This window comes from Bufo gargarizans, chromosome 2 (genome assembly GCF_014858855.1).
Source record: "Bufo gargarizans isolate SCDJY-AF-19 chromosome 2, ASM1485885v1, whole genome shotgun sequence".
Taxonomy (NCBI): domain Eukaryota; kingdom Metazoa; phylum Chordata; class Amphibia; order Anura; family Bufonidae; genus Bufo; species Bufo gargarizans.
The window spans coordinates 32324599-32350832 of NC_058081.1; the positions used below are offsets into that span (position 1 = coordinate 32324599).

At 40.8% G+C, this 26234-nt stretch overlaps 1 protein-coding gene across 1 annotated transcript in view; it reads left to right on the forward strand.

Moving 5' to 3' along the window:
* Window positions 1-26234, forward strand: part of LOC122927156 (A.superbus venom factor 1-like) — a 503636-nt gene that overhangs the window by 468204 nt on the left and 9198 nt on the right. The window contains exons 34-36 of the mRNA XM_044278753.1: window positions 4788-4877; window positions 7818-7923; window positions 22592-22678. Coding sequence (XP_044134688.1) covers window positions 4788-4877; window positions 7818-7923; window positions 22592-22678 — 283 coding nt within the window. The remainder of the gene's footprint in view (window positions 1-4787; window positions 4878-7817; window positions 7924-22591; window positions 22679-26234) is intronic.

Here is a 26234-nt window from a genome sequence, read left to right on the forward strand (position 1 = left end):
TTCTTATTATCATTGCACTTACATTTAAGCAAACATTAAAGGTGTCTTCATTGAATGGGGCCAAAATTTGAACCAAAAATAACTAAGGTAATATTCATTTTCCTAGCAGAAAGTACAACCAAATAGGAGAATTTTGAAAGTGGACTTTCATTGGGACATTGACTTATTGGTAAAGATGGAGAAAGAGATTATACCTTTTTGTGTCTTGGATATACTCAGTTGTAAAGAAGTCTGCACAGCAGAAAAGAGCCCAGGAATCAGCCCAAAAGGCCATTAAGACACCCTTCTGGGAAGGCAAACAACATATTGTAGATAATGATCTAGTCTTAAAACAAAGAACTGTCTAAGGTAGAGAGATGATCTTTAAGGATTGCACTCTAAGTTGACCATAAACGTTATTTGCCATTATTACATAATTTTTTCATGCCATAAATATAAGCCAATAGCAGACAATTACAAGGACAATTTGGGAGAAAAAACCCTCCATATGTGCCACTCTATAAGAAACAGCCATCATAAGCCAATTATAATACACTGCCCTGGCCACCCTACAGGACTTGGGTAGGAGTCGTGTAGGACTAGATTTTCTGTGGACATGCCAAGCGAATAAAAGTTATTAAGACTAAAAATGCTTAGATCAAAGCTGATATTATAGAAAATGGGATCCTGGACAGCAAGAAAAGTTGGATTCAGATTTTTCAAAATATACATATAAAACTCAAATAAGTATGAAATAAATTATATTTTTATACAATGCCCACACAGTACTGCCCCCCAGTTCAAAATACCACTACCATACAATGCCTTTTTAATACTATATAGTAATCAAATAATACTGCTGTAAAGTGTCTACTGTATACAACATTTACTATTGTCGGGTGGTAATAATTCAATTAAGAATGATTAATTATGGTCATAAAAATAATTAACCATAAAAAATAAAATTTATAAAATGTGTCATAAATTCTTAAAATCATGACCTGGTGAATCGTAGACAACCTAATTTATACAATTCACATCTGAGTCCGACTATTTCCTCAGATAAATAAGTTCTTTTTGACGTGAGATGACGTTAATGATAAACATGTAGTTCTATATTACACAATAATACAAAGGTATTATAAAAATATGCAGATTTATTGGTTACAAGATTATAAACATATATACGTAAATAAACACAATGATACATGCAAATAAATATATATAGCGTTAATATAAAGCATTACAAGCTTAACAATACATGTCATGTGAGTGGAAATAACTTGTCACATTAGGATATCAAAGTAGGAACATAAGTTATATACATTACTGCTGTTCAGAGAAAGCCTCATGATATCAGGATGGGCATGTCTAATCCTAGACATCAATATAGAATGCTAAATACATTCCACCCCCCTCTAACCAACTACACATCACATGACTTCAGGCATGGGCAAATCCATTCAAGGATATAGCTTAGAAGAGACTGTATCCTTCCGCCCCATCCTGGACTATTTTCACACATATAACTTTGGTAAGACTATTAAGACAAATAACAGGGATCTAGGATCATTGCTAGATCATATCTTAAATGAGAAGGACTTGAAATAAGTCTTTCCTGTGGGAATCCATCAATTAGCTTGGCGAAGAATGTTCTATCAATAAATATATATATATATATATATATATATATATATATGCAATTATTTTATACTTTGCTAGATTATGAGTCTAGATTCTTCTGCAGGTAGAATGAAGCCTCACAATATCCTAAGACTACATCTCAATATGGAGATGATCAATTAATTTATTTATTTATTCGCCAATCTAGATGGTATAATTTCACCCACACTATCAAATTAGTCTTAATAAAATGAAATATTATTTTCTGTGTCTCTTACCAAGTCCTAGTAGAAATCTCACTTCTGCTCTTAGGAAAGCTGGGTGGTCCATCATAGCACATCTCACCATGGCTTTCATCTTGATAGACCCCTCTAGACAGCTTAACTTCTCTTTCCTCTCTTTCTTGTGTGTTTGTCTTTTTCTCCCCTGTGTATGGTTTATGATCACAAACTTATCAGTTAGACACACCTTCCTAGTTTGGAGCTTTCCAATCATTGTCGGATGGGTGTGATCATTGATAAGAAATGACATCATAACCTTACCCAGAATGCACTTTTGCTACTGTTGTAATGTCACCTACTCATACCTAGGTGGCACTGCTGTGTAAGCTATTTGCATCATAGTATAAAGGGTTAACTTCTGTAAGTCTGAATAAAGGTATAATATACATTTTGACCTTAAAAGCTTTAATTCAAAGCTATAGGGATTAATTCTGACACTTGTAGCAATTAGAGACAGACCTCTAGGCATCTCTCTGAATGTTTCTCACACTGTTTATTTGTATCCTAAATAACCTCAATGGCTTTGTTTTCTCAGAGATATCAGTACCTCCTCTCATACCAAAGAGGTGAATAATTGTTACAAAACATACATCTTCACAGACACTCTTTTAGAGACAAAGATTCTCCTAATGAGAAATATATATAATATACTGGATACATGTTGTCTTCATAACATATAACAATATAATATATAGTAATATATATATATATATGTCCTACTGATTGTCTTATGCTAAGGACTAAGGCTCATTAAATGAATACATGAATATTATATATTTGCTTCATTGATAAATGCCTAATTGTATAGGTAATTATCACCAGCTGTATAGAGCTTATCTTTATCTCTTGTCATAAATTTAAGAGTAGACAAGGAGTATTCTTCTCAGACTGGTACATTCATGAGAAGAATAACACTAAAAAGTAGAAACCTTTGTATGACCTTACTTTGGCCTTCTCAAGACATACAAAATTGTAACTATAGTCGAGCATGGCTCTTAAAGGGAATGAACATTCATCTTGACTATAATGAATTGGATATCAATGCATTTACCTATGAAAAGGCACAACACTATACTCACTTTTATATAGTGATGACATATTCTGCAGTGCTTTACAGACATTATCATCACTCACTGTCCCCAGTGGAACTCACAATCTAAGTTACCTACCAGTATGTCTCTGGCGTGTGGGAGGAAAATGGAGTACCCAAACTCCACACAGATGCCCTTGATCAGATTTGATCCTAGGACTCCAGTGTTACAAGACACCAGTGCTAACCACTGAGCACCTGTGCTACCCACAGCACTGAAATTCAGTGCAAAATAATATTACCATATAATGCATATAACACTCCAATATATATCCCCACATACAACACCTAAAAAGTACAAGGCATACTTCCTTCAGGGCACCGGAGATTTACCTGATCCACTCTTACATGCTCCTGGAGGTCCTTGGGAGAACATTTAATCAAAAACTTCCATAGTGTCCTGATTCAGCACCCGTATAGCGTGCTGGAAGAAACTCTTCCTCAGTCTCTTGCATTAGCTTCCAAAATGTGGTAACATTTCCCAGACCGCATAAGACAAAACAGACCATTATCTGAATGTCTGAGGTCCCTCACCATCTTTCTGGCCATGGCCAAGCACCTCCCATTACAAATGAACTGCAGATCAAGGAGCTTAGTGCGGATGATTCGCTCAGCCAAATCTCCACCATGTGAAGAGCCTGTCTATCCTGTTTCGTTCTGCTACCAAACCAGGATTTTATATTCCAGTCAGGATACTCTTAATGATTATCTACAAGATGTTGTTTTACACATAGGTGTAAAAGTTCTAGTATCCTGAGGAGTAGTCTGAAGTCACTCAGGACTCTGAGTTGATGAAGATTCGAGTCTTTTTTTTTTTTTGAAGAAATTTGTATGACATGTCCAAGATAGCTCCTGGGTGATGTGTATACCAAGGTACTGAAATCAGCCACCCGCTCCATTAGATCACCATTTATTCTGAAAGGGTGATAGATCCTCTTCTGCTTCTTGCTAACATTCACCACCAATTCCTTTGTTTTGCTAAGATCCAAGATGAGATTATTATCTTGGCACAAGCTCACAGGTGCTTTATTTCCTCCATGTAGGCCATCTTGTCAGATGTTATTGGAGAACAAGCATTCGCAGGAATGGTCATCCCAGATAATGTGTCTGACTGTTGGAACATGTAAATCCACCATTAGTGATCCACCAACATTATAATTGATTTTTGACTTGGATTTCCTGACTTAGTAGCTAGTGAAAAGGGTATTATAGTCCAGAAAACAGAATTCTAATGTAGTTTTTCTTTTTTAGCGTCTAGATGAGACAGCACTGTATGTAATAGGTGACTAATACTGTAGCACCGTCTATAGGGTGGTTAGTCCGGTAAACATATTGTAGTGGAGCCAGGTTCACAGGAAGTGAAGAGATAATAAAGTCTCAGACCAGCCTTTCACAGCAGTTCATCACAAATGAGGTCAATGTTACAGGATGATACGCATTCAAACCAGGTGGTTGTGATTTATTTGGGACAGGGACAATAATGGGCATTTTGAAGCACACTGGTTTAACAGACAATTACAGAGATTTGTTGAAGATGACAGGGATTTGTAGCTCTAACTTCCTTCCATAATGAACTTTTCCCTTCTTGACTGTTCTCCGGGCTTGACTTGACCATTTTTTTGATGGTTGACCAGTTTAGCAATGTACTATGACTTAGACGCTAATGAAGCTGATCAGCTTAAATCTTTTTCATTTGGAGCTCATTTTTTGATTTAAGGATCACATATATTTAAGCATCTATATGTCTGTTTTCTTGGATATTTTATGTTATGTTTCCAAGATTTTTAAAACGTGGATTCTTCATATATTCACAGCTTAAAAGAGAAGTGGACAGATACATCTCCAACTTTGAGATCAACACAGGCGCATTTGATAAAGGCACATTGATTCTCTACATTGACAGGGTAAGAAGTTACTTGCTTTTGTATGGACAGTCCAGGCCTGCCAGAAATGGGAACCTCTCTTAGCTCATAGAGGGATCATGGGAGGGGAACCTACATCTATGTATTATAAATGTCTCAAAATGACATACGGACATGAGTTGTCTTTATGAATCAATTTCCAGCAATGTCAATATACATAAATATATAGTGGGGTAAATAGTTATAAACAATTCCAGCATATAGAGTAACCCCTAAAATAACAGTTTTATTGGTATACCTTAAAAGGGATCCCGTTTGGGTCCACTTGTTATAACGTAAATAATATATAAACAGAAAAGTGCATCCTATAATCACATCCAGTATATTTGATAACCTTGGGTATGGGGATATTAGTCCCTATAGCTACCCCTATCCTAAAACCTCAGCCCAGGGAGGGCTCCTAGTGGTGGAGGCCCCCTGTCCACGTACCTAGACTCCTACCCCTCACAGGTCCCTATGGGGGTACATCAGGGATGTTTCCTAGTTTACCAATATATGAGGTGAGGATATAAATCATTCATAGATATACATATATATATATATATATATATATATATATATCAACTGGATGCAGAAAAAAAAAGAAAAGAAAAACAATAACGTGGTACAGACATATACAAAAATACGATTCGTCAGGGTTGACTGGATAGTCGTATACCTGAACTACCTCGACGCGTTTCCCCCAAAAGCTAAGCTATGGGATTATCAGGAGGTGTAATACAACATTAGTCTATACAAAGTAAATGCAACCACACAGATACATATAGCCAGGTCACATAGAAAAGTGCTAACGATGTACACCGGCATAAAGCCAGGTCGCACATAAAAAATGTAAGATAGTCGCTCTACATAAATTGATTAAGGGGGAACACGAATTGATTAAGGGCCTACCAGGGGGAACATGAACACAGGGAAGGACTCCAGCATTGTGGGTCTCACTAGGACTTCATGATGGGGGGACAACAGGAATAATCTCTTACTGGGATCTTCCCTACCATCTAAAATGATGCGGAATACACTGGCTACCTCTGGAGGAGTCCGCTGCAGGCACGATCATTAAAATGTGCACATAATTAGCCGGATATGATGCTATCAAGCATATCTACTGGCCTGATTATGTTCCCCCTTAATCAATTTATGTAGAGCGACTATCTTACATTTTTTATGTGCGACCTGGCTTTATGCCGGTGTACATCGTTAGCACTTTTCTATGTGACCTGGCTATATGTATCTGTGTGGTTGCATTTACTTTGTATAGACTAATGTTGTATTACACCTCCTGATAATCCCATAGCTTAGCTTTTGGGGGAAACGCGTCGAGGTAGTTCAGGTATACGACTATCCAGTCAACCCTGACGAATCGTATTTTTGTATATGTCTGTACCACGTTATTGTTGTTTTTTCTTTTCTTTTTTTTTCTGCATCCAGTTGATATATATATATATATATAAATATATATATATATATATATCTATGAATGATTTATATCCTCACCTCATATATTGGTAAACTAGGAAACATCCCTGATGTACCCCCATAGGGACCTGTGAGGGGTAGGAGTCTAGGTACGTGGACAGGGGGCCTCCACCACTAGGAGCCCTCCCTGGGCTGAGGTTTTAGGATAGGGGTAGCCATAGGGACTAATATCCCCATACCCCAGGTTATCAAATATACTGGATGTGATTATAGGATGCACTTTTCTGTTTATATATTATTTACGTTATAACAAGTGGACCCAAACGGGATCCCTTTTAAGGTATACCAATAAAACTGTCTTTATGAATCAGCCACAAGCTGAGAGTGGTTTTTGATTTTTTAAATTAAATATAGTGATTAGAGATGAGCGAATCGAATCCCACAAAGTGGAATTCGATCCTAATTTCAGGATAAATTAGATTTGCCTAGAAACGGAATTTCCTCGTACTTCGTCTCAGTGAATCGATTTACCTGAAATAGTATAAAAAACAAAAAAAATCTAAATTACCTCCTCCATTTGCTCACGACGGGCCGCCAGCCTCGATCTTGCTTGAAGATCTCTTCTGAAATCCCCTGTGATGTGAGGTTACATCATGACGCCGGCCGGCTTGATAACATCATACATAACCACTGGGGATGACCGAATTTTACACTCAGATGCCGCAATCATCTATGAACGCTATTGCAGCTCCATGTCATTGCACCCGCTACTTTTAAAAAAATGCGCTTCAAAGCAAATTTGTTTGTGAAATTCGCTGAATCAGCCAAATCGAACTTTTAAGAAATTCTCTCATCATAATAGTGATCCTTTATTTCTCACCAAACCTTTGGACAACAGTTTTTTAAAAGGGTTCCTCAATTATGCTACGATCACAGAGTGTTTTGTAACTGGCTCCTTGGAAATCAGATGGAGTCTGTGTGAGAGAATCTGGAAATTAGTGTTTGGAATCTCGTAATCTGGCATAGAGATCAAAATTATTGGACTATCTCTACAGGGAAGTCAGGGGACCCCTCACAATGGGTATAGATCCAGGAAGTAGGACCCACATCCACCAGATATTTGAAATCCTTTGGATATGCCATACATGTCCAAGCTGGGAATACCCTATTAATATGGTTTAGGGGTGTCACCAGTTTGTATTCTATCCAATATAAGCTGGAGATATAGTCTTGAACATATTGCATTTTATCTGGTGTGAAACAAGGACAAGTACTTATGTACTTTCTTTCACCTGATGCTCGGCATATTTGCCGGGTTTGCGGACAGATATCTGTCGGTCCCCATTATAGTAAATGGAGACATTTGAGCTCCTGGCAATGTTGGAATGCAGAAAGATCCAGCAGGCTATTCCTTGCTGGAACAGCTTGCAGGATCCCTAGTGCTACAGTGAAACTAACCTTCAGTACCCAAGATGTTATTTTGGAGTTGTGTTTTATTCATCTTAGATTCCCCATAAAGAAGACAAATGTCTGAAATTGCATCTTCATCAGTACTTTAAAGTGGGACTTATTCAACCTGGGTACATCACAGTGAATGACTATTACTCTCCAGGTAAGGTCCTCATTACAATAAGCTTTTTAACCCCTTAAGGACACAGGACGTACCGGTACGTCCTAACTTTAAATAGGCATTCTGGCGCCCCAGGGGTTAATCTGAACAGGAGGGTGACCCCCCCGTATCGGCGATCGCAGCAAACCGCAGGTCAATTCAGACCTGCGGTTTGCTGCGCTTTTTGCAGTTTCTGATCCCCGGGGTCCCTGACCGCGGGGATCAGAAACTTTAGAGTGCCTAAAATCAAGATTTTGCACCCCCCCTGCACCCCTGCACGATTTGATGCCGGCGGGTGGTGCAGGGGGGGTGTCGCAGGCGGTGGGGGCGTCGCAATCCCCCGCCCGCCTCCCCTTGAAAATTTGTTGGCTTCTAGTGGGTTATACCAGGGTGCCAGCACATTGCTGACACCCTGGTATAAACAGCTGACATCTGTGCAGATGTCAGCCGTTTAACCCTTTCCATACCGCGGTCCGTACGGACCGCGGTATGGAAAAAGTTAACTGTCAGTGTCAAGGGGCTCCCTCCCCCTCCCATTGGGGGGCTGCTGTGCCTTTGCAGCCCCCCGATGGAGAGGGAGAGAGCCCCCCGACAGCCCCCCGCAGCCTCGTACTCACCCTTCCCCGTCTGCGAAGTTGTGGCAGACGGGGAAGGTTCCCATGGCAACAGGACGCTCAGGCGTCCTGCTGTCCATGGTGCTGAATAGATCTATGCTAAAAGCATAGATCTGTTCAGTGTAAGTAAAATACAGTACAGAACCCTATATAGGGTTCTGTACTGTATTATACAGACATCAGACCCACTGGATCTTCAAGAACCAAGTGGGTCTGGGTCAAAAAAATGTTAAAAAAAGTGAAAAAAGTTAAGATTAAAAAAAAAAAAATTATCACTGAATAAAAATTAATAAAATAAAATACACTACACATATTAGGTATCGCTGCGTCCGTAACGACCTGATCTATAAAACGGTCATGTTACTTTCCCCGCATGGTGAACGCCATAAAAATAAAAAAATTAAAACTATGAGAAAATTGAAATTTTGCCCACCTTACTTCCCAAAAAAGGTAATAAAAGTGATAAAAAAAGTTGCATGTACGCCAAAATAGTACCAATCAAACAGTCATCTCATCCCGCAAAAAAATGAGACCCTACTCAAGATAATCGCGCAAAAACTGAAAAAACTATGGCTCTTAGACTATGGAAACACTAAAACATTTTTTTGGTTTTAAAAATGAAGTTATTGTATAAAACTTACATAAATAAAAAAAAATTGTATACATATTAGGTATCGCCGCGTCCGTAACAACCTGCTCTATAAAATTACCACATGATCTAACCTGTCATATAAATGTTGTAAATAACAAAAAAAGTGCCAAGAAAGCTATTTCTTGTTACTTTGCCGCACAAAAAGTGTAATATAGAGCAACCAAAAATCATATGTACCCTAAACTAGTACCAACAATACTGCCACCCTTTTCCGTACTTTCTAAAATGGGGTCACTTTTTTGGAGTTTCTACTCTAGGGGTGCATCAGGGGGGCTTCAAATGGGACATGGTGTCAAAAAAACAGTCCAGCAAAATCTGCCTTCCAAAAACCGTATGGCATTCCTTTCCTTCTGCGCCCTGCCGTGTCCCCGTACAGCAGTTTACAACCACATATGGGGTGTTTCTGTAAACTACAGAATCAGGACCATAAATATTAAGTTTTGTTTGGCTGTTAACCCTTGCTTTGTAACTGAAAAAATAAAATAAAATGGAAAATCTGCCAAAAAAGTGAAATTTTGAAATTGTATCTCTATTTTCCATTAAATCTTGTGCAACACCTAAAGGGTTAACAAAGTTTGTAAAATCAGTTTTGAATACCTTGAGGGGTGTAGTTTCTTACATGGGGTCACTTTTATGGAGTTTCTACTCTAGGGGTGCATCAGGGGGCTTCAAATGGGACATGGTGTCAAAAAAACAGTCCAGCAAAATCTGGCTTCCAAAAACCATACGGCGCACCTTTCACTCTACGCCCCGCTGTGTGGCCGTACAGTAGTTTACAGCCACATATGGGGTGTTTCTGTAAACGGCAGAGTCAGGGCAATAAAGATACCGTCTTGTTTGGCTGTTAACCCTTGCTTTGTTAGTGGAAAAAATGGGTTAAAATGGAAAATTAGGCAAAAAAATGAAATTCTCAAATTTCATCCCCATTTGCCAATAACTCTTGTGCAACACCTAAAGGGTTAACAAAGTTTGTAAAATCAGTTTTGAATACCTTGAGGGGTGTAGTTTATAGAATGGGGTCATTTTTGGGCGGTTTCTATTATGTAAGCCTTGCAAAGTGACTTCAGACCTGTAGTGGTCCCTAAAAATTGGGTTTTTGTAAATTTCGGAAAAATTTCAAGATTTGCTTCTAAACTTCTAAGCCTTGTAACATCCCCAAAAAATAAAATATAATTCCCAAAATAATTCAAACATGAAGTAGACATATGGGGAATGTTAAGTCATCACAATTTTTGGGGGTATTACTATGTATTACAGAAGTAGAGAAACTGAAACGTTGAAAATTTTTCAAATTTTTTGGTAAAATAGGTATTTTTTTATGCAAAATAAATTAACTTTTTTGACCCAATTTTAGCAGTGTCATGAAGTACAATATGTGTCGAAAAAACTATCTCAGAACGGCCTGCATAAGTCAAAGCATTTTAAAGTTATCAGCACTTAAAGAGACTCTGGTCAGATTTGCAAAAAATGGCCTGGTCCTAAGGTGTAAAAAGCAAACATTTTTGAAACTTTTTGTTTACATTTTTATGGCATGTTTGTTTTTTATGGAGTTGTAAAGATTTCTCCTTTCTTATGTTTCCTCTTGGATCCTGGGATGAATGGTGTTGCGGTACATGGCCTACTTTGAAAAGAAAATAATTTTCAAAGAAAATAACTTTCAAAAACTTCTGTATTACTTTGTGTTGTGAGTAGTGTGCTGGTCATTTTGTGGCACACTTTTTGGGATATTATGAACCAAGAGAAAAGCTGAGAAAAGTCACATGTGTACTTGTCCCAAAGCTTAGCTTTCCAGTTTTCATGTGATACCAGTGTCTGACATTTTAAAGGGGTTCTCAGAGACAGGGAACACTTGTTTAAATGGCCTGGGCTGGTGCATAGGTAAATAGAAAAAAATAAAATAAAAACTTTCAACAGCACTGTGGGACCTGCACCTATCTCCTGTCTCCTCCACTTCTGGTCTCTGCTGGACTTGAAGTGTGATGTGTGACTTAAATGCAATCAATGGCCTCTGCAGTGGCAGCAGTCATATGCCATGCCTACACATGCCATCACTAAGGCCATTGAATGTCTGGCTGTGGTGACTGTCATGTACATGGTGTATCATGCCGCCAATCAATGTGGCATGTGGGTGTAGAACCAGAGGAGATGGAAGATCGATGCAAGAGTGTTTTTTTTTTTCCATATGTGCATCAAATCCTGCCATTTAAATAGGGGTTCACTATCTAGAACCCCTGAAACTTAAGTCACCAAAAATTAACCCCTTAACACCTGCCGTACAGCTATATATGTGCTATTTGCACATACCCAGTGCAGATAGCACATATATAAATGTTATGGCAGCTCTTTAATCCAAGCTTCTGCCCCTGAACTGCCGCTGTCAGGGAAAGTGTACAGTCCAGTAATGCCGGCAAGGACCAATTAGATGTATCCATCTCGTTTCTTCTTGCTGGAGTTTTCTGTCCAAATCTCCCATCCGCTGGCCTGTTATCATTTTTTGAGGGAATACAGATACTCTGACAGTGTGGGGAATTCAAAAAATGATAACAGGCCAGTGGATGGGAGATTTGGACAGAAAACTCCAGCAAGAAGAAACGAGATGGATACATCGTCTCAAAAGCCTGGCCCCCCATGGGCTTAATGAGGGGTTCACATTTGTATCCTTTCTCTAATACGCAACCCATAGAGGAATCTATACAGTATAATAAAAATTAGTCTACTGAACAAGTAAGAGATATACACATCAATATAAATAAATAAATATGAGTAACATGCGAATAGGGTGAGATCAATAGTAGCTTTATATCAGGGCACCTACAAAATTATAACTAAAAACATGGTATATCAGGATGTATATAAAAAATAGAAAATCTATATTCCTCATCTTCAACCTCCAAAGTCAAGTCCATTAAATAGAAGTACACTTACCTAGTTGAGAATGATCCGACGGATGAAGCATTCGGCAGAAAGCACCAATTTTAAGTGAGCCTTTGAAAATAAAAAATAAAAACAAAAATAAAAATAATTAGCAAATTTAAAAATCTAAATAAATAACTAAAAAATATATAAAAAAAATAGAAAAACAATTAATTAATAAAAAATAAATAAAAAACAATATAAAATAAAAATAAAAATATAAAACAATTAAAAATAGCTACAATAATGAGGGAAAGAAATTTAGACAAAGGGATAAGTAAAAGAAAATGTAAAGGCCACTTTATAAATAATGAACAGTTTAGAACTATAGTAAATAATAAAAATTAAACTAAGTTGAGGAAGATTGCCAAGATGATTATATACATATAAAAAAGCGGATCATGTATTAATTATATACACATAAAAAAGTGGATCATGCATTAATAAAAGGTTATAATTATTAATAGTCAAACACATATATATATATATATATATATATATATATATACATAGAAACCAAAATGCGGGTCCCAGCAGCACAAGACAGAAATATAGGTGCACGTCCTCTCAGCCGTGGGCTCAAGCGGCTATAAATGGATAGGCATCAAAAGGATGAGGCAGCACTCCAGGTAAAGTGAAAATGGTGGATCTTTTATTCCCTCTGCAACGTTTCAACCGTCTCAATGCGGTCTTTCTCAAGCATATCACACAGTGTCATACAAAGGTATATATACCCACAATCCATAGCAAGCAATTATAGTGACAATTATTCAATATACAGCATGATTAGTCCATACAAAATATAATAAAGTGCATTGTGCAGTATACAGTGGATCTGTCTAATATAATTACATATAATGTGATGATTTACATATCATAATACATTTACAGTGTATATAGCTCCAACAAATTTATTATCGATCTCAACTGTGAATTAATTGTTGGTCTATAATTCATCAACATACTCAAAATCACCTGTGTATCTTATACAAAGTGCAATTATAACAACCAGAATTAAAAACAACTCACACCGTAGCACCTGTGCAGGGGCGCCAAGATCCGCGTCCTCACTGTCGAACCGCGCATGCCCAGAATGTCAGCCGCGTCACAGAAGCGACACCTTCCAGGCCGAAGCCAGTAGCCATCACCAAGGAGACGTGACGTCAAAGACACGCGACCAGGGAGGCGGCCACATGACCAAACCAGAGGCGTCGCCGGGAAACGCCCACGATGCAGGGCCCGCGTCACCAGGCCAGACACGCCTACAGTAGTGGCGTCACTGCCATGGCAGCAGCCGGCCCAGCAACATGCTCAGCGTCTCCACAATGTCCAGCGGCAGGCATAGGGCAGGCGCGTGCTCACAAATAACGGCGGAGGGAAAACATTAGGCCAAACAGACGAGGGTTACTGAACAGCTCATCGGGTCAACCTGTATATTTTAGAATATTTAGAGATAGGAGTGAACGTGGTTCGAGTATGTCGGCAGCAAGGGTTACCCCTAAATCATCTGTGCCATACCCATGTTATATGACACTGGGACGGGGACCAAAGGGGCCACGTCGTTCTCACGATCATCGCCCCCGGTCCATGACGGGCCTGGGATCCAAGACACGTCTATGCCAAGGTGCCCAGTTCCAGAAACCGACCCTCATGTCTAAGCAACCAAGGAAAAGACCACCACTCCAGAAAAGTATAATTACAGTGGACCCATTGAATATCTTATTGAAGACAATACAATTCATAAGGCCCCAAAGATCTCCCCCAACGCCATAAATCAACAAGGAGACGCAGAAATAGACGCCCACTGTCCATGAACAAATTCGGTGGAGTCCCAGTAACTGGAGAGAGAGAGAAAAGAGAGAGAAGAAAATTAATAATATAAGAAGATAAAATAAAATGATTATATTTAATCAATTTCCGTAGTTGATGACACTAATAAATATTCACATACACCAGGGCACGGCGAGTTGAAGATCAACAGGGAGTAGCAAGGAGCCCCCTCCTACAACACACACCACTTGAAATCGACATTGAGACCATAAGGTCTCAGGGTGTTGAGGCGATGGATCCACCTCAATTCCCTCTGTTTAAGGGCCAGCGTCCTATCCCCTCCCCTTCTGGACAAGGTGATCTGGTCCACTAACATAAACTTCAAATCTTTCTCCCTGTGTTTGGCCTCCACAAAGTGTTTAGGAACGGGCAGATCTTTTCTTTTTTGTCTGATAGAGAACCAGTGATTGTTCAGACGTGTCTTCATGTCACAAGTGGTCTCCCCAACATAGAGGAGACCACAAGGACAGGAAAGCACATAGATCACAAAAGAGCTGTTGCATGTTAAAAATGACCAATCTCATATTGGGTCCCTGTAACGGGATGAGTGAACTTCTCTCCCTTGATCATGTAGGAACAGTTAACGCAACCCAAACAAGGGTAGGAGCCCCTCCTTCGGGAGCCAATATGAGATTGTACCAAGGTCTTAGTGGGAATGTCTGCCCGTACCAGCTTATCACGAAAATTGGCAGCGCGCCTATAAGAAAGCAAAGGAGGCAAAGTCAAGGCTGTAATGTCAGGAAAATGACTCCTCAGTATCGGCCAGTATTTGCGAACAATCTGAGCAATAGGGGCACTCTGTTCCGAGTACGTCGATATGAACGGTATCCTCTCTAATTTGCTACATGTATTCACAGATGGTATCTGTTGTGAATCTCTCACTCTGCTGAGGTGTTTATCAATCACCTGAGCAGGATAGCCTCGTTTTATAAACTTATGTACCATCTGTGAAAACCGAGTCGGGAGTAGATCAGGGTCCTGTACCACCCTTTTAACCCTAAGTAATTGGCCATAGGGTACAGAATTTATGATTGACCTCGGATGACAGCTGTTATAGTGTAACAGCGTGTTACAGTCAGTCGGCTTGGTATAAATATCCGTGGAAAGTGTATTGTTCACTATAGTGACCGTAGTGTCAATAAACTGGACATGGGTAGCCGAGTGGACCAAGGTAAAACTGATGTCCGGGTCCATGCTATTCAAAAAGTCATGAAAAAACCCTAACGAGATGGAATCACCATGCCAGATGAGGAAGACGTCATCCATGTATCTCCACCACCCCAGGACGTTCCTGAAGTGGTGGGATACATAGACAAGGTCCTCCTCGAGGGCCGCCATGAAGACATTGGCATAGGTGGGTGCCACATTTGACCCCATGGCGGTCCCTCGTAACTGGAGATAAAAACTCTCCATAAACAAAAAGTAATGAAATCCTGACAATGTGAAGAATGGCTACTGCCCGACAACTGCCTCCGGACTGCAGCCACCTCCCTATCATGGTCAATGGAGGTGTATAGACTGGTTACGTCAAAAGATGCCAGGAGACAGTTGTTGGGCAGCACCATGTCAGAGATTTTATCCAAAAAATCCCCAGTGTCCCTAATGTACGACCTGGCCATAACCGCATACTGGCGAAGCAGTTTATCAAGAAAAATCGAAATGTTGGAAAAAATGGAGCCAGTGCCTGCAACAATGGGGCGGCCAGGTGGGTCAATCAGTGATTTATGTATCTTGGGGAGTACATATATGACCGGTGTACGTGGTTGTGTTACAGATAAAAATGTGTAGAGTTCACCATCAATAATGTCCTGAGCCAAAGCTGCATCTAGGACCTTCTTGATGCATCTCGTAATCTCAAACCTCGGATCACCAGCCAACATTCTGTAGACATTCGGGTCACCAAGCTGTCTCCTAATCTCAAGGATGTATTTAGAGGTGTCCATGACAACAACCGCACCACCCTTGTCGGCTGGTTTGATGGTGAGGCTGTTGTCATGGCACAACCCCTCCAAAGTGACAACCTCAGAGGAAGTCATATTTGGATGTTTTAAAAGTATGGTGCTGGTCTCATCACGTAATAAGGCTACATCCCTAGAGACAGCCTTTCTGAACGTTTCTAGAGCAGGAGAACCACTGTGTGGTGAAAAATCACTCTTATTGAACAATCCAAAGGATTTCAGCCTCAATTCAGTACCAGAGGTCGATTGCTCCACAGAAGGGCGGCCTGCAAACCATATTTTGATTTCAATGTTCCTATATAGGCGCTGCAGGTCGGCCTCCAGATTGAACCAATCGACCCTGGTTGAGGGACAGAATGAAAGGCCCTTAGACAGCACCATACTTTTAAAACATCCAAATATGACTTCCTCTGAGGTTGTCACTTTGGAGGGGTTGTGCCATGACAACAGCCTCACCATCAAACCAGCCGACAAGGGTGGTGCGGTTGTTGTCATGGACACCTCTAAATACATCCTTGAGATTAGGAGACAGCTTGGTGACCCGAATGTCTACAGAATGTTGGCTGGTGATCCGAGGTTTGAGATTACGAGATGCATCAAGAAGGTCCTAGATGCAGCTTTGGCTCAGGACATTATTGATGGTGAACTCTACACATTTTTATCTGTAACACAACCACGTACACCGGTCATATATGTACTCCCCAAGATACATAAATCACTGATTGACCCACCTGGCCGCCCCATTGTTGCAGGCACTGGCTCCATTTTTTCCAACATTTCGATTTTTCTTGATAAACTGCTTCGCCAGTATGCGGTTATGGCCAGGTCGTACATTAGGGACACTGGGGATTTTTTGGATAAAATCTCTGACATGGTGCTGCCCAACAACTGTCTCCTGGCATCTTTTGACGTAACCAGTCTATACACCTCCATTGACCATGATAGGGGGGTGGCTGCAGTCCGGAGGCAGTTGTCGGGCAGTAGCCATTCTTCACATTGTCAGGATTTCATTACTTTTTGTTTATGGAGAGTTTTTATCTCCAGTTACGAGGGACCGCCATGGGGTCAAATGTGGCACCCACCTATGCCAATGTCTTCATGGCGGCCCTCGAGGAGGACCTTGTCTATGTATCCCACCACTTCAGGAACGTCCTGGGGTGGTGGAGATACATGGATGACGTCTTCCTCATCTGGCATGGTGATTCCATCTCGTTAGGGTTTTTTCATGACTTTTTGAATAGCATGGACCCGGACATCAGTTTTACCTTGGTCCACTCGGCTACCCATGTCCAGTTTATTGACACTACGGTCACTATAGTGAACAATACACTTTCCACGGATATTTATACCAAGCCGACTGACTGTAACACGCTGTTACACTATAACAGCTGTCATCCGAGGTCAATCATAAATTCTGTACCCTATGGCCAATTACTTAGGGTTAAAAGGGTGGTACAGGACCCTGATCTACTCCCGACTCGGTTTTCACAGATGGTACATAAGTTTATAAAACGAGGCTATCCTGCTCAGGTGATTGATAAACACCTCAGCAGAGTGAGAGATTCACAACAGATACCATCTGTGAATACATGTAGCAAATTAGAGAGGATACCGTTCATATCGACGTACTCGGAACAGAGTGCCCCTATTGCTCAGATTGTTCGCAAATACTGGCCGATACTGAGGAGTCATTTTCCTGACATTACAGCCTTGACTTTGCCTCCTTTGCTTTCTTATAGGCGCGCTTGCCAATTTTCGTGATAAGCTGGTACGGGCAGACATTCCCACTAAGACCTTGGTACAATCTCATATTGGCTCCCGAAGGAGGGGCTCCTACCCTTGTTTGGGTTGCGTTAACTGTTCCTACATGATCAAGGGAGAGAAGTTCACTCATCCCGTTACAGGGACCCAATATAAGATTGGTCATTTTTAACATGCAACAGCTCTTTTGTGATCTATGTGCTTTCCTGTCCTTGTGGTCTCCTCTATGTTGGGGAGACCACTTGTGACATGAAGACACGTCTGAACAATCACCGGTTCTCTATCAGACAAAAAAGAAAAGATCTGCCCGTTCCTAAACACTTTGTGGAGGCCAAACACAGGGAGAAAGATTTGAAGTTTATGTTAGTGGACCAGATCACCTTGTCCAGAAGGGGAGGGGATAGGACGCTGGCCCTTAAACAGAGGGAATTGAGGTGGATCCATCGCCTCAACACCCTGAGACCTTATGGTCTCAATGTCGATTTCAAGTGGTGTGTGTTGTAGGAGGGGGCTCCTTGCTACTCCCTGTTGATCTTCAACTCGCCGTGCCCTGGTGTATGTGAATATTTATTAGTGTCATCAACTACGGAAATTGATTAAATATAATCATTTTATTTTATCTTCTTATATTATTAATTTTCTTCTCTCTCTTTTCTCTCTCTCTCCAGTTACTGGGACTCCACCGAATTTGTTCATGGACAGTGGGCGTCTATTTCTGCGTCTCCTTGTTGATTTATGGCGTTGGGGGAGATCTTTGGGGCCTTATGAATTGTATTGTCTTCAATAAGATATTCAATGGGTCCACTGTAATTATACTTTTCTGGAGTGGTGGTCTTTTCCTTGGTTGCTTAGACATGAGGGTCGGTTTCTGGAACTGGGCACCTTGGCATAGACGTGTCTTGGATCCCAGGCCTGTCATGGACCGGGGGCGATGATCGTGAGAACGACGTGGCCCCTTTGGTCCCCGTCCCAGTGTCATATAACATGGGTATGGCACAGATGATTTAGGGGTAACCCTTGCTGCCGACATACTCGAACCACGTTCACTCCTATCTCTAAATATTCTAAAATATACAGGTTGACCCGATGAGCTGTTCAGTAACCCTCGTCTGTTTGCCTCCATAGATTTTTTATTTGGCCTAATGTTCTCCCTCCGCCGTTATTTGTGAGCAAGCGCCTGCCCTATGCCTGCCGCTGGACATTGTGGAGATGCTGAGCATGTTGCTGGGCCGGCTGTTGCCATGGCAGTGACGCCACTACTGTAGGTGTGTCTGGCCTGGTGACGTGGGCCCTGCATCGTGGGCGTTTCCCGGCGACGCCTCTGGTTTGGTCATGTGGCCGCCTCCCTGGTCGCGTGTCTTTGACATCACGTCTCCTTGGTGATGGCTACTGGCTTCGGCCTGGAAGGTGTCGCTTCTGTGACGCGGCTGACATTCTGGGCATGCGCGGTTCGACAGTGAGGACGCGGATCTTGGCGCCCCTGCACAGGTGCTACGGTGTGAGTTGTTTTTAATTCTGGTTGTTATAATTGCACTTTGTATAAGATACACAGGTGATTTTGAGTATGTTGATGAATTGTAGACCAACAATTAATTCACAGTTGAGATCGATAATAAATTTGTTGGAGCTATATACACTGTAAATGTATTATGATATGTAAATCATCACATTATATGTAATTATATTAGACAGATCCACTGTATACTGCACAATGCACTTTATTATATTTTGTATGGACTAATCATGCTGTATATTGAATAATTGTCACTATAATTGCTTGCTATGGATTGTGGGTATATATGCCTTTGTATGACACTGTGTGATATGCTTGAGAAAGACCGCATTGAGACGGTTGAAACGTTGCAGAGGGAATAAAAGATCCACCATTTTCACTTTACCTGGAGTGCTGCCTCATCCTTTTGATGCATATATATATATATATATATATATATATATATAATGTAAAGTTAAGTCTTCATAAGCAATTATGTAAAGGCCATCAATAGGGCAAGTAGCAATATGTCACAATTTTCATTATAGATATCCCATTATTAGCAAAAAATAATGTAGATTTTATACACCCACCAAAAGAAATAGTTTAGGATACGACATCTAGGGAGCTAATGCCGTGTAGATATGCAGGCGTACAGCTAATCTGTCCCCTAGGATCCAGCGCATAACGAAAGAGCGGTACCCGAGATCTTACAGATGCGCATTAGAGTCCATGACTAGTTAACGGCACCATAGCAACAGAAGGACTCAGGCGCATAAAAAGTTCGTCATCCTCGGGCTCAGCGCATAAAGAAAGCGCTGAGTCTAAGTACTTGCGGATGCGCAGTAGTAGGACGGGTAGCCGGCGGCGATACAGTCAGCGCATGCGCAGCTACAAAAAAGAAACAAAGAAGGTGAATGGACGGAAAACGTAGGTGGAAATGATGGTGGAACACACCAGCTACTGTGAGGAACCACATTACAGTGGCATAACAGAGCTGGTAACAGCTAGCATCTGTGGCGGCTACTATATACTAAGCAGCCAAACAGATCTAGGATATCCAAATAAATCTGATAGACAGCAGCACTTCCACCAGGATCCCTAGATGCTATTAACACTATTTGATAAAAAATTATCACATAGATAGCAGGCTCAGCTGAATTTTAAATGTGAGTCTAGTGTGTAGAATCTTTTATAACCGAATATAATAAACGTTATGTTTTAATTTAGAAAATTATCACACGTGTCAACCTAGAGACAGCCATTGGTCTTACGGACCATTTGTAAAAACAAAAATATAATTGTGTCTCAACACGCTGTGAAGGGTCATCTAAAAGTGAAACCTGTGTTGATTCGGCGCAGGCGCTCTGAGATAAGGAGGCTCGCCTCCTCAGCACTCCCTCAGTGCGCCTGCGCCGATGACGTCACCGAAAGAGAAGACGTCATATGCCCCCCTGTTGTCGTCCTCCTGAATGTGAAGGCGGTGGCTTAGTTCATGAGCTGCCTCCATCAGCAGCGTGTGTGAGCTGTATGCTGGCACTCTGCTATAACCCCTAAGATGCCGTGGCAGCGGCATCCATGGGGTTAATAGAGGGAGGAGCTCCCTCTCTCAACTATAAGGCTGCCGCGCTGTGATGGCAGCTGCCCGATGGTTGCCATGGCAACTGGATGCCTTGCAAATGCATCCAGCATTGCGATCTACCAGGAAAATTGCAAAGTATAGTACAGCCATCAGCCCCACTGGACCTTCAAGATCCAAATGGGACTTAATAAAAAAAAAAAAAGTGTGAAAATAAAAAAGTTAAAATTGTGTAAAAAATAAATAAATAAAAATTTACATAAAAATGAAATCAAATAGCCTTTTCACATATCCGCTGATTTATAAGCGATAACATTTTTTAATAAACTACTCCTAATTGGTATTGCCTCATCCGTAATGACCTCATCTATAAAATGATTATGGTACTAATCCCACATGGTAAACGCTATAAAAATAAAAAACTATAGAAGAATTGCTGGGGTTTTTTGCCTCGCCTCCCAACAAAAAAAATTATAAAAAGTGATTAAAAAGTCACATGCATACCAAAAATTATATCAATAAAAACTACAGGACACCCCACAAAAAAAGGCCCTCAAATAACTATGTTGATGGAAGGATAAAAAAAAAAATATGGGTCTTAGATTTTGGTGATGCAAAAACAAAATGTTTCATAAAATGTGATTTTATGATATAAAAGTGGTAGAACATAAAAAAAAAAAACTATACAAATTTTGAGTTGCCATAACCATATCAACCCACAGAATAAAATTCTCTTATCAAATATACCACATGGAGAACCCCATAAAAATTAAAAAATAAAATCAATTTTTGCCTGCTTCACCTCCCAAAAAAATGGGAAAAAAAGCACCCAAAAAGTCATATAGAATCCAAAATTGTACCAGTAACAATTATAGCCTGTCCTGCAAAAAAACAAGCTCTCACACAGCTACATTGATGGAGAAATCTAAAAGTTACTGGTCTTCGATTTGGTGATGTAAAAAAAAATATATATTTTAAAAAAAGTGATTTTATTATATGGTAGAACATAAATGTGGTAGAACATAAATAAAACAATATAAATTTGGCATAGCCATAACCATATCAATCCACAGAATAAAATTATCTTATTAAATATATGGAGAACCTCATAAAAAGTTAAAATAAAAAAACACGGGCGGGATTGCAATATTAGCCCACTTCACCTCACATAAAATAAAATAAAAAGCGATCAAAAAGTCATATGTACCCAAAAATTGTACCATTAAAAACTACAGCCCATCTATTCATTTTTAGAATATAAAGGTAACAGTTATCAACTCAAATTTACCCCTCAAATTACGTACGAGATGTCACAAGAAAACAGAATGGCTTGGATAAATTAAAGCATTCCAAAGCTATCACCACATAAAGTAACACATGTCAGATTTGCAAAATTAAGCCTGGTCACGAAGGTGAAAAATGGCTTGGTCTGGAAAGGGTTGAAATGAAGATGTTAATAAATTGTACCAAAATAAATAAAAGTACCAACATATGTCCTAAGGCCCTGCATATAATGATGGCCTTAGGTCATATAAGTTTAAAATCAAAGATAGTTCCAGGTCTATCTAGTACCGGTAGAAATAACATGCAGTTAAACATCACAAATCTTCGTTAGAACTCCCTCTCTGGTGGATTTGGACCAACCATGTATTACATGGTTGACCAATTATTTCAATGGTATTTGTATAGTAGCTGGTCTCAAACGCCAAGACCAGAAGTGATTATCTATTGTGAGAAAAAAAACCATTAACATTGTCCTATTTTTCCAAAAGCTATTACGAACACTAATCAACCCCAGACGATAATCTTTACAAGACATTTTTTTGATTCTATATTTTTGACTATTTCATGTGATTTTTCTCTAATGAACAGAAAACCGATGCACTAAACCCTACCATGTGAATGAAGGCAACAAGCTTCTGGGCAAGATCTGTAAGGGAAACATGTGTCGTTGTGCAGGTAAGGGGACATCACAATAATTTGGTACCCTCTCATCTGGATTTTTTTGCTGAGACTCATTGGTTAGTACTAGATATGAGTGAATCGAAGTTGATGAAGTGGAATTCAATCCAAATTTCTGAAAAAATTTGATTCACACAGAATCCAAATTTCCTCACGCTTCGTGGTAACGAATCACATTTTTTCCTAAAATGGCTGCTGCATGTTTAAGGACATGGAGCAAGGAACTCTGGGAAAGTGGGATCACCAATAATGCCATGCATGCAGCCCATCAGCCAGCCCTGTGATGTCAGAATCTTGGATTCTGCCATTTTACACTGTACTTAGTGCAGGGAGAGACGTCAGCAGGCGCTATGGACAGTGTTAGGAAAGACTTCATTGTGCTGAAAAAACGCTTTACAACTTAAGGGAAAGATTATTCAAGGTGTAGGGAAAGGATAGGGAGGAATCATTCCACAGTATTGAAGCAAAACAGGGTTCAGTAGGGGAGGTTACAGCCTGGGATAAAAGGAACAATCCTATTACACCTTGCTGCACTGACTGCTGATCCAAATTGCCATTATACAGCTCTGTAATTCCAGAAAACAATTCTTGTTATTGGGGTGCAAGTGCTGATTGATACAGGCATTAACAGGGTTTATTACAAGGAAATATTTCTTATTTGCCCTGGTGCAGTGCAGTTATATGTTCTAAAGTATTTTGTGGCTTGTATTAGTGTGGATAAAAAGGTCTCATTAGCCATTGTGTGGTGAAGTGCGAAAATCACAGCCCTTTTTGTCGTGTATTAGTGGCACTCATTGTTTTTTTATTTGCCGTTCAGCAGTTCAGCTATATGTTCTAAAGCCCTTTTTGAGGTGTATTAGTGGCAAAATAAATTATATTTGCCGTTCAGCAGAGCAGTTTTATGTTCTAAAGACTTTAGAGGAGTGGATAAGTGGATAAAAATAAAAATATATTAGCCGTTCAGTGGTGCCGTTATATATTCTAAATAGTGATGGATGACCATCGGCCAGAACGATTTGCGAACGCACGTTCGCGATCAAATGTTCGCAAACCGCACGTTCGCAGCGGGCCCCATTTACTTTAATGGCAGGCGAACCTGAAAAACCTTCAGGTCATATTTGCAGCCAGCAAACACTTACTAGAAATACACAAATAGTTCTACAACACGGACAGTGATATACCAGAGGGGGACCATTGGCAAAAATTCCTACAAAAAATATGTATTTTTATCAGGAGCTATTTGTATGCGTCTTAAAGGGAAATTCTCAAAAATGTGCCCTGCTGGAGAATAGAAAAAATGTATTTCCTATCGGTTTGGTGTATACAAATGTGCAGCACTCCACGTTTTTGTATCCTGCAGAGTCCATTAAAAAAATGCATACATTCCCCACTGTGTCCACGGGTCACTATGTGTTCTCCTGATGCTGCTGCCACCTCCACACTGTCACCTTGCCACTCTGTGGTCTCCTGATGCTGCTGTCACCTCCACACTGTCACCTTGCCACTCTGTAGTCTCCTGATGCTGCTGACACCTCCCCACTCTGTCACTTGGTCACTATGTGGTCTCCTAATGCTGCTGCCACCTCCACACTATGTCACCTTGCCACTCTGTGGTCTCATAACGCTGCTTTTACCTCCACACTATGTCACCTTGCCACTCTGTGGTCTTCTGATGCTGATGTCACCTCCACACTATTTCACCTTACCAGTCTGTGATCTCCTGATGCTGCTGCTGCCACCTCCACAGTCATTGTGCCCCCCTGTGGCCTCCCCCTGATGCTGCCGCCACCTCTACACTCTGTTATTGTTCCACTCTGTGGCCTCCTGATGCTGCTGCTACCTCATTGTGCGGTATGCCAGACCTTGCAGGGGTATTATGTGTGAGGTCATGGTGTGAGCAATAGGTGGGCCGAGGCAAATACAGTTCTGGTTACTCACGGTTATGTCGTCCCTGGTCAGGCTCGCATAAGTGAAAAGGAGACTGGCACAAGGTTTCTCTGGGGCACACTCTGGTGTAAGGGACACTGGCCAGATGTTGGTTTGAGGTGCCCTTGGTGGTCTGTATTACTGTGTCAGTGGCAAGGTCTATTGTAGTCGTGACGCCAGTACCTTTTGTAAGGACGTACAACCATTTACTCTATTATTATTAGAGGAACTGAGTCTGAGGCAAGCAGGATGAAACTCAAAAGGGAACTTTACTGTAGATGACTCTTGGTAACAACACATCCAATACAATAAACAGTCTCAGTACATTTTTACTGCTGCAAGTCCTCTGCTGACAGGTGTAACTGTCCCTCACTAGATATTAGATAAGGAGATTGTAGCCTTACTGGTAGTGGAGTTCAGGAATGGTTCTGGTTCAGGCTTGTGAAGTCGCCAAAGGCTGATTTATCCTTCACGGTGGAGTTCAAAGGTCCTAAGGCACTAAGAAGATGTGTCCAATAACCCTTTGGGGGTCTCATTGCGGTAGTAGTCTCTGAATGAATAAAGCGCTTCAGCTCTGGGCTGAGATATGGCTGAGGGATGTGGATAACAGGCTGCATACACTGCTAGTCTGTGCTCAACTGCCACTCTAGTCTCAACAGGAAGTTGTCTGGAAACTAGACTGAACTGGCTGGACTATATATATGGAAGGCGTTATCTCCCTCTAGTGGTAAGCTAAGTGCAATTGAATGCTAATACACCTGTTAGCAGGGATTATGTACAAGGACACATAGCCGCTTAACATCAGGCTATAAAAAGGCATATAAAGTTCAATACAACAACTTTGCAGTACCCACTAGGGTAGTGTGACGCTGCAATTGTGCCACTCTGTGGCCTCCTGATGCTGCTGCTACCACCTCCACACTGTCATTGTGCCACCCTGTGGCCTCCTCCTGATGCTGCCGCCACCTCCACACTCTGTTATTGGGCCACTTTGTGGTCTCCTCATGCTGCTTCCACCTTACCAATATGTCATAGGGCCACTCTGTGGACTTCTCATGCTGTTCACACCATCCCCACTTTATGATTGGGCCACTATTTTGCCTTTTAGCCTGGCTGACATCATCATTTATTTCACCCTTCTTCTGATATGTCAGAAGGAAGGAAAAATAAGACGCACAACGGATCCTGTCTGTGTAGCAGCTCTAAGGCCTGTATGGTCCCATCAGAATTGGCTTATGATTTGGTAGCCAAAATCAGAAGTGGGTACAAAACATTATGTTTCTTTTTTTTTTGGCATTAGCAATACTGATGGATTACTGACCAAATGCTGACCGAGTGAAGATGGATGCTCCACAGACAGGATCCGTTTTTTGGGGGTTTTTGTTCTGACGGATCAGAGGAAGGGCAAAATAATCAGTGACGTCAACACAAACTTACTGCTGATATCTTCTACACTCTGTCAGGGGGCTCTACTTGTATAGGCGTTTAATAGAACAGGTTCTGTAGACATCTATGTGGAATCAGCTGACGAGGGTGTAACAGGAGTGCGCTTCTTCTTGGCGCAAACATCGACCTATAAGGCTGAGTTCATACTGTACTTGAGCTATTTGACTGCACAAATAGGTGA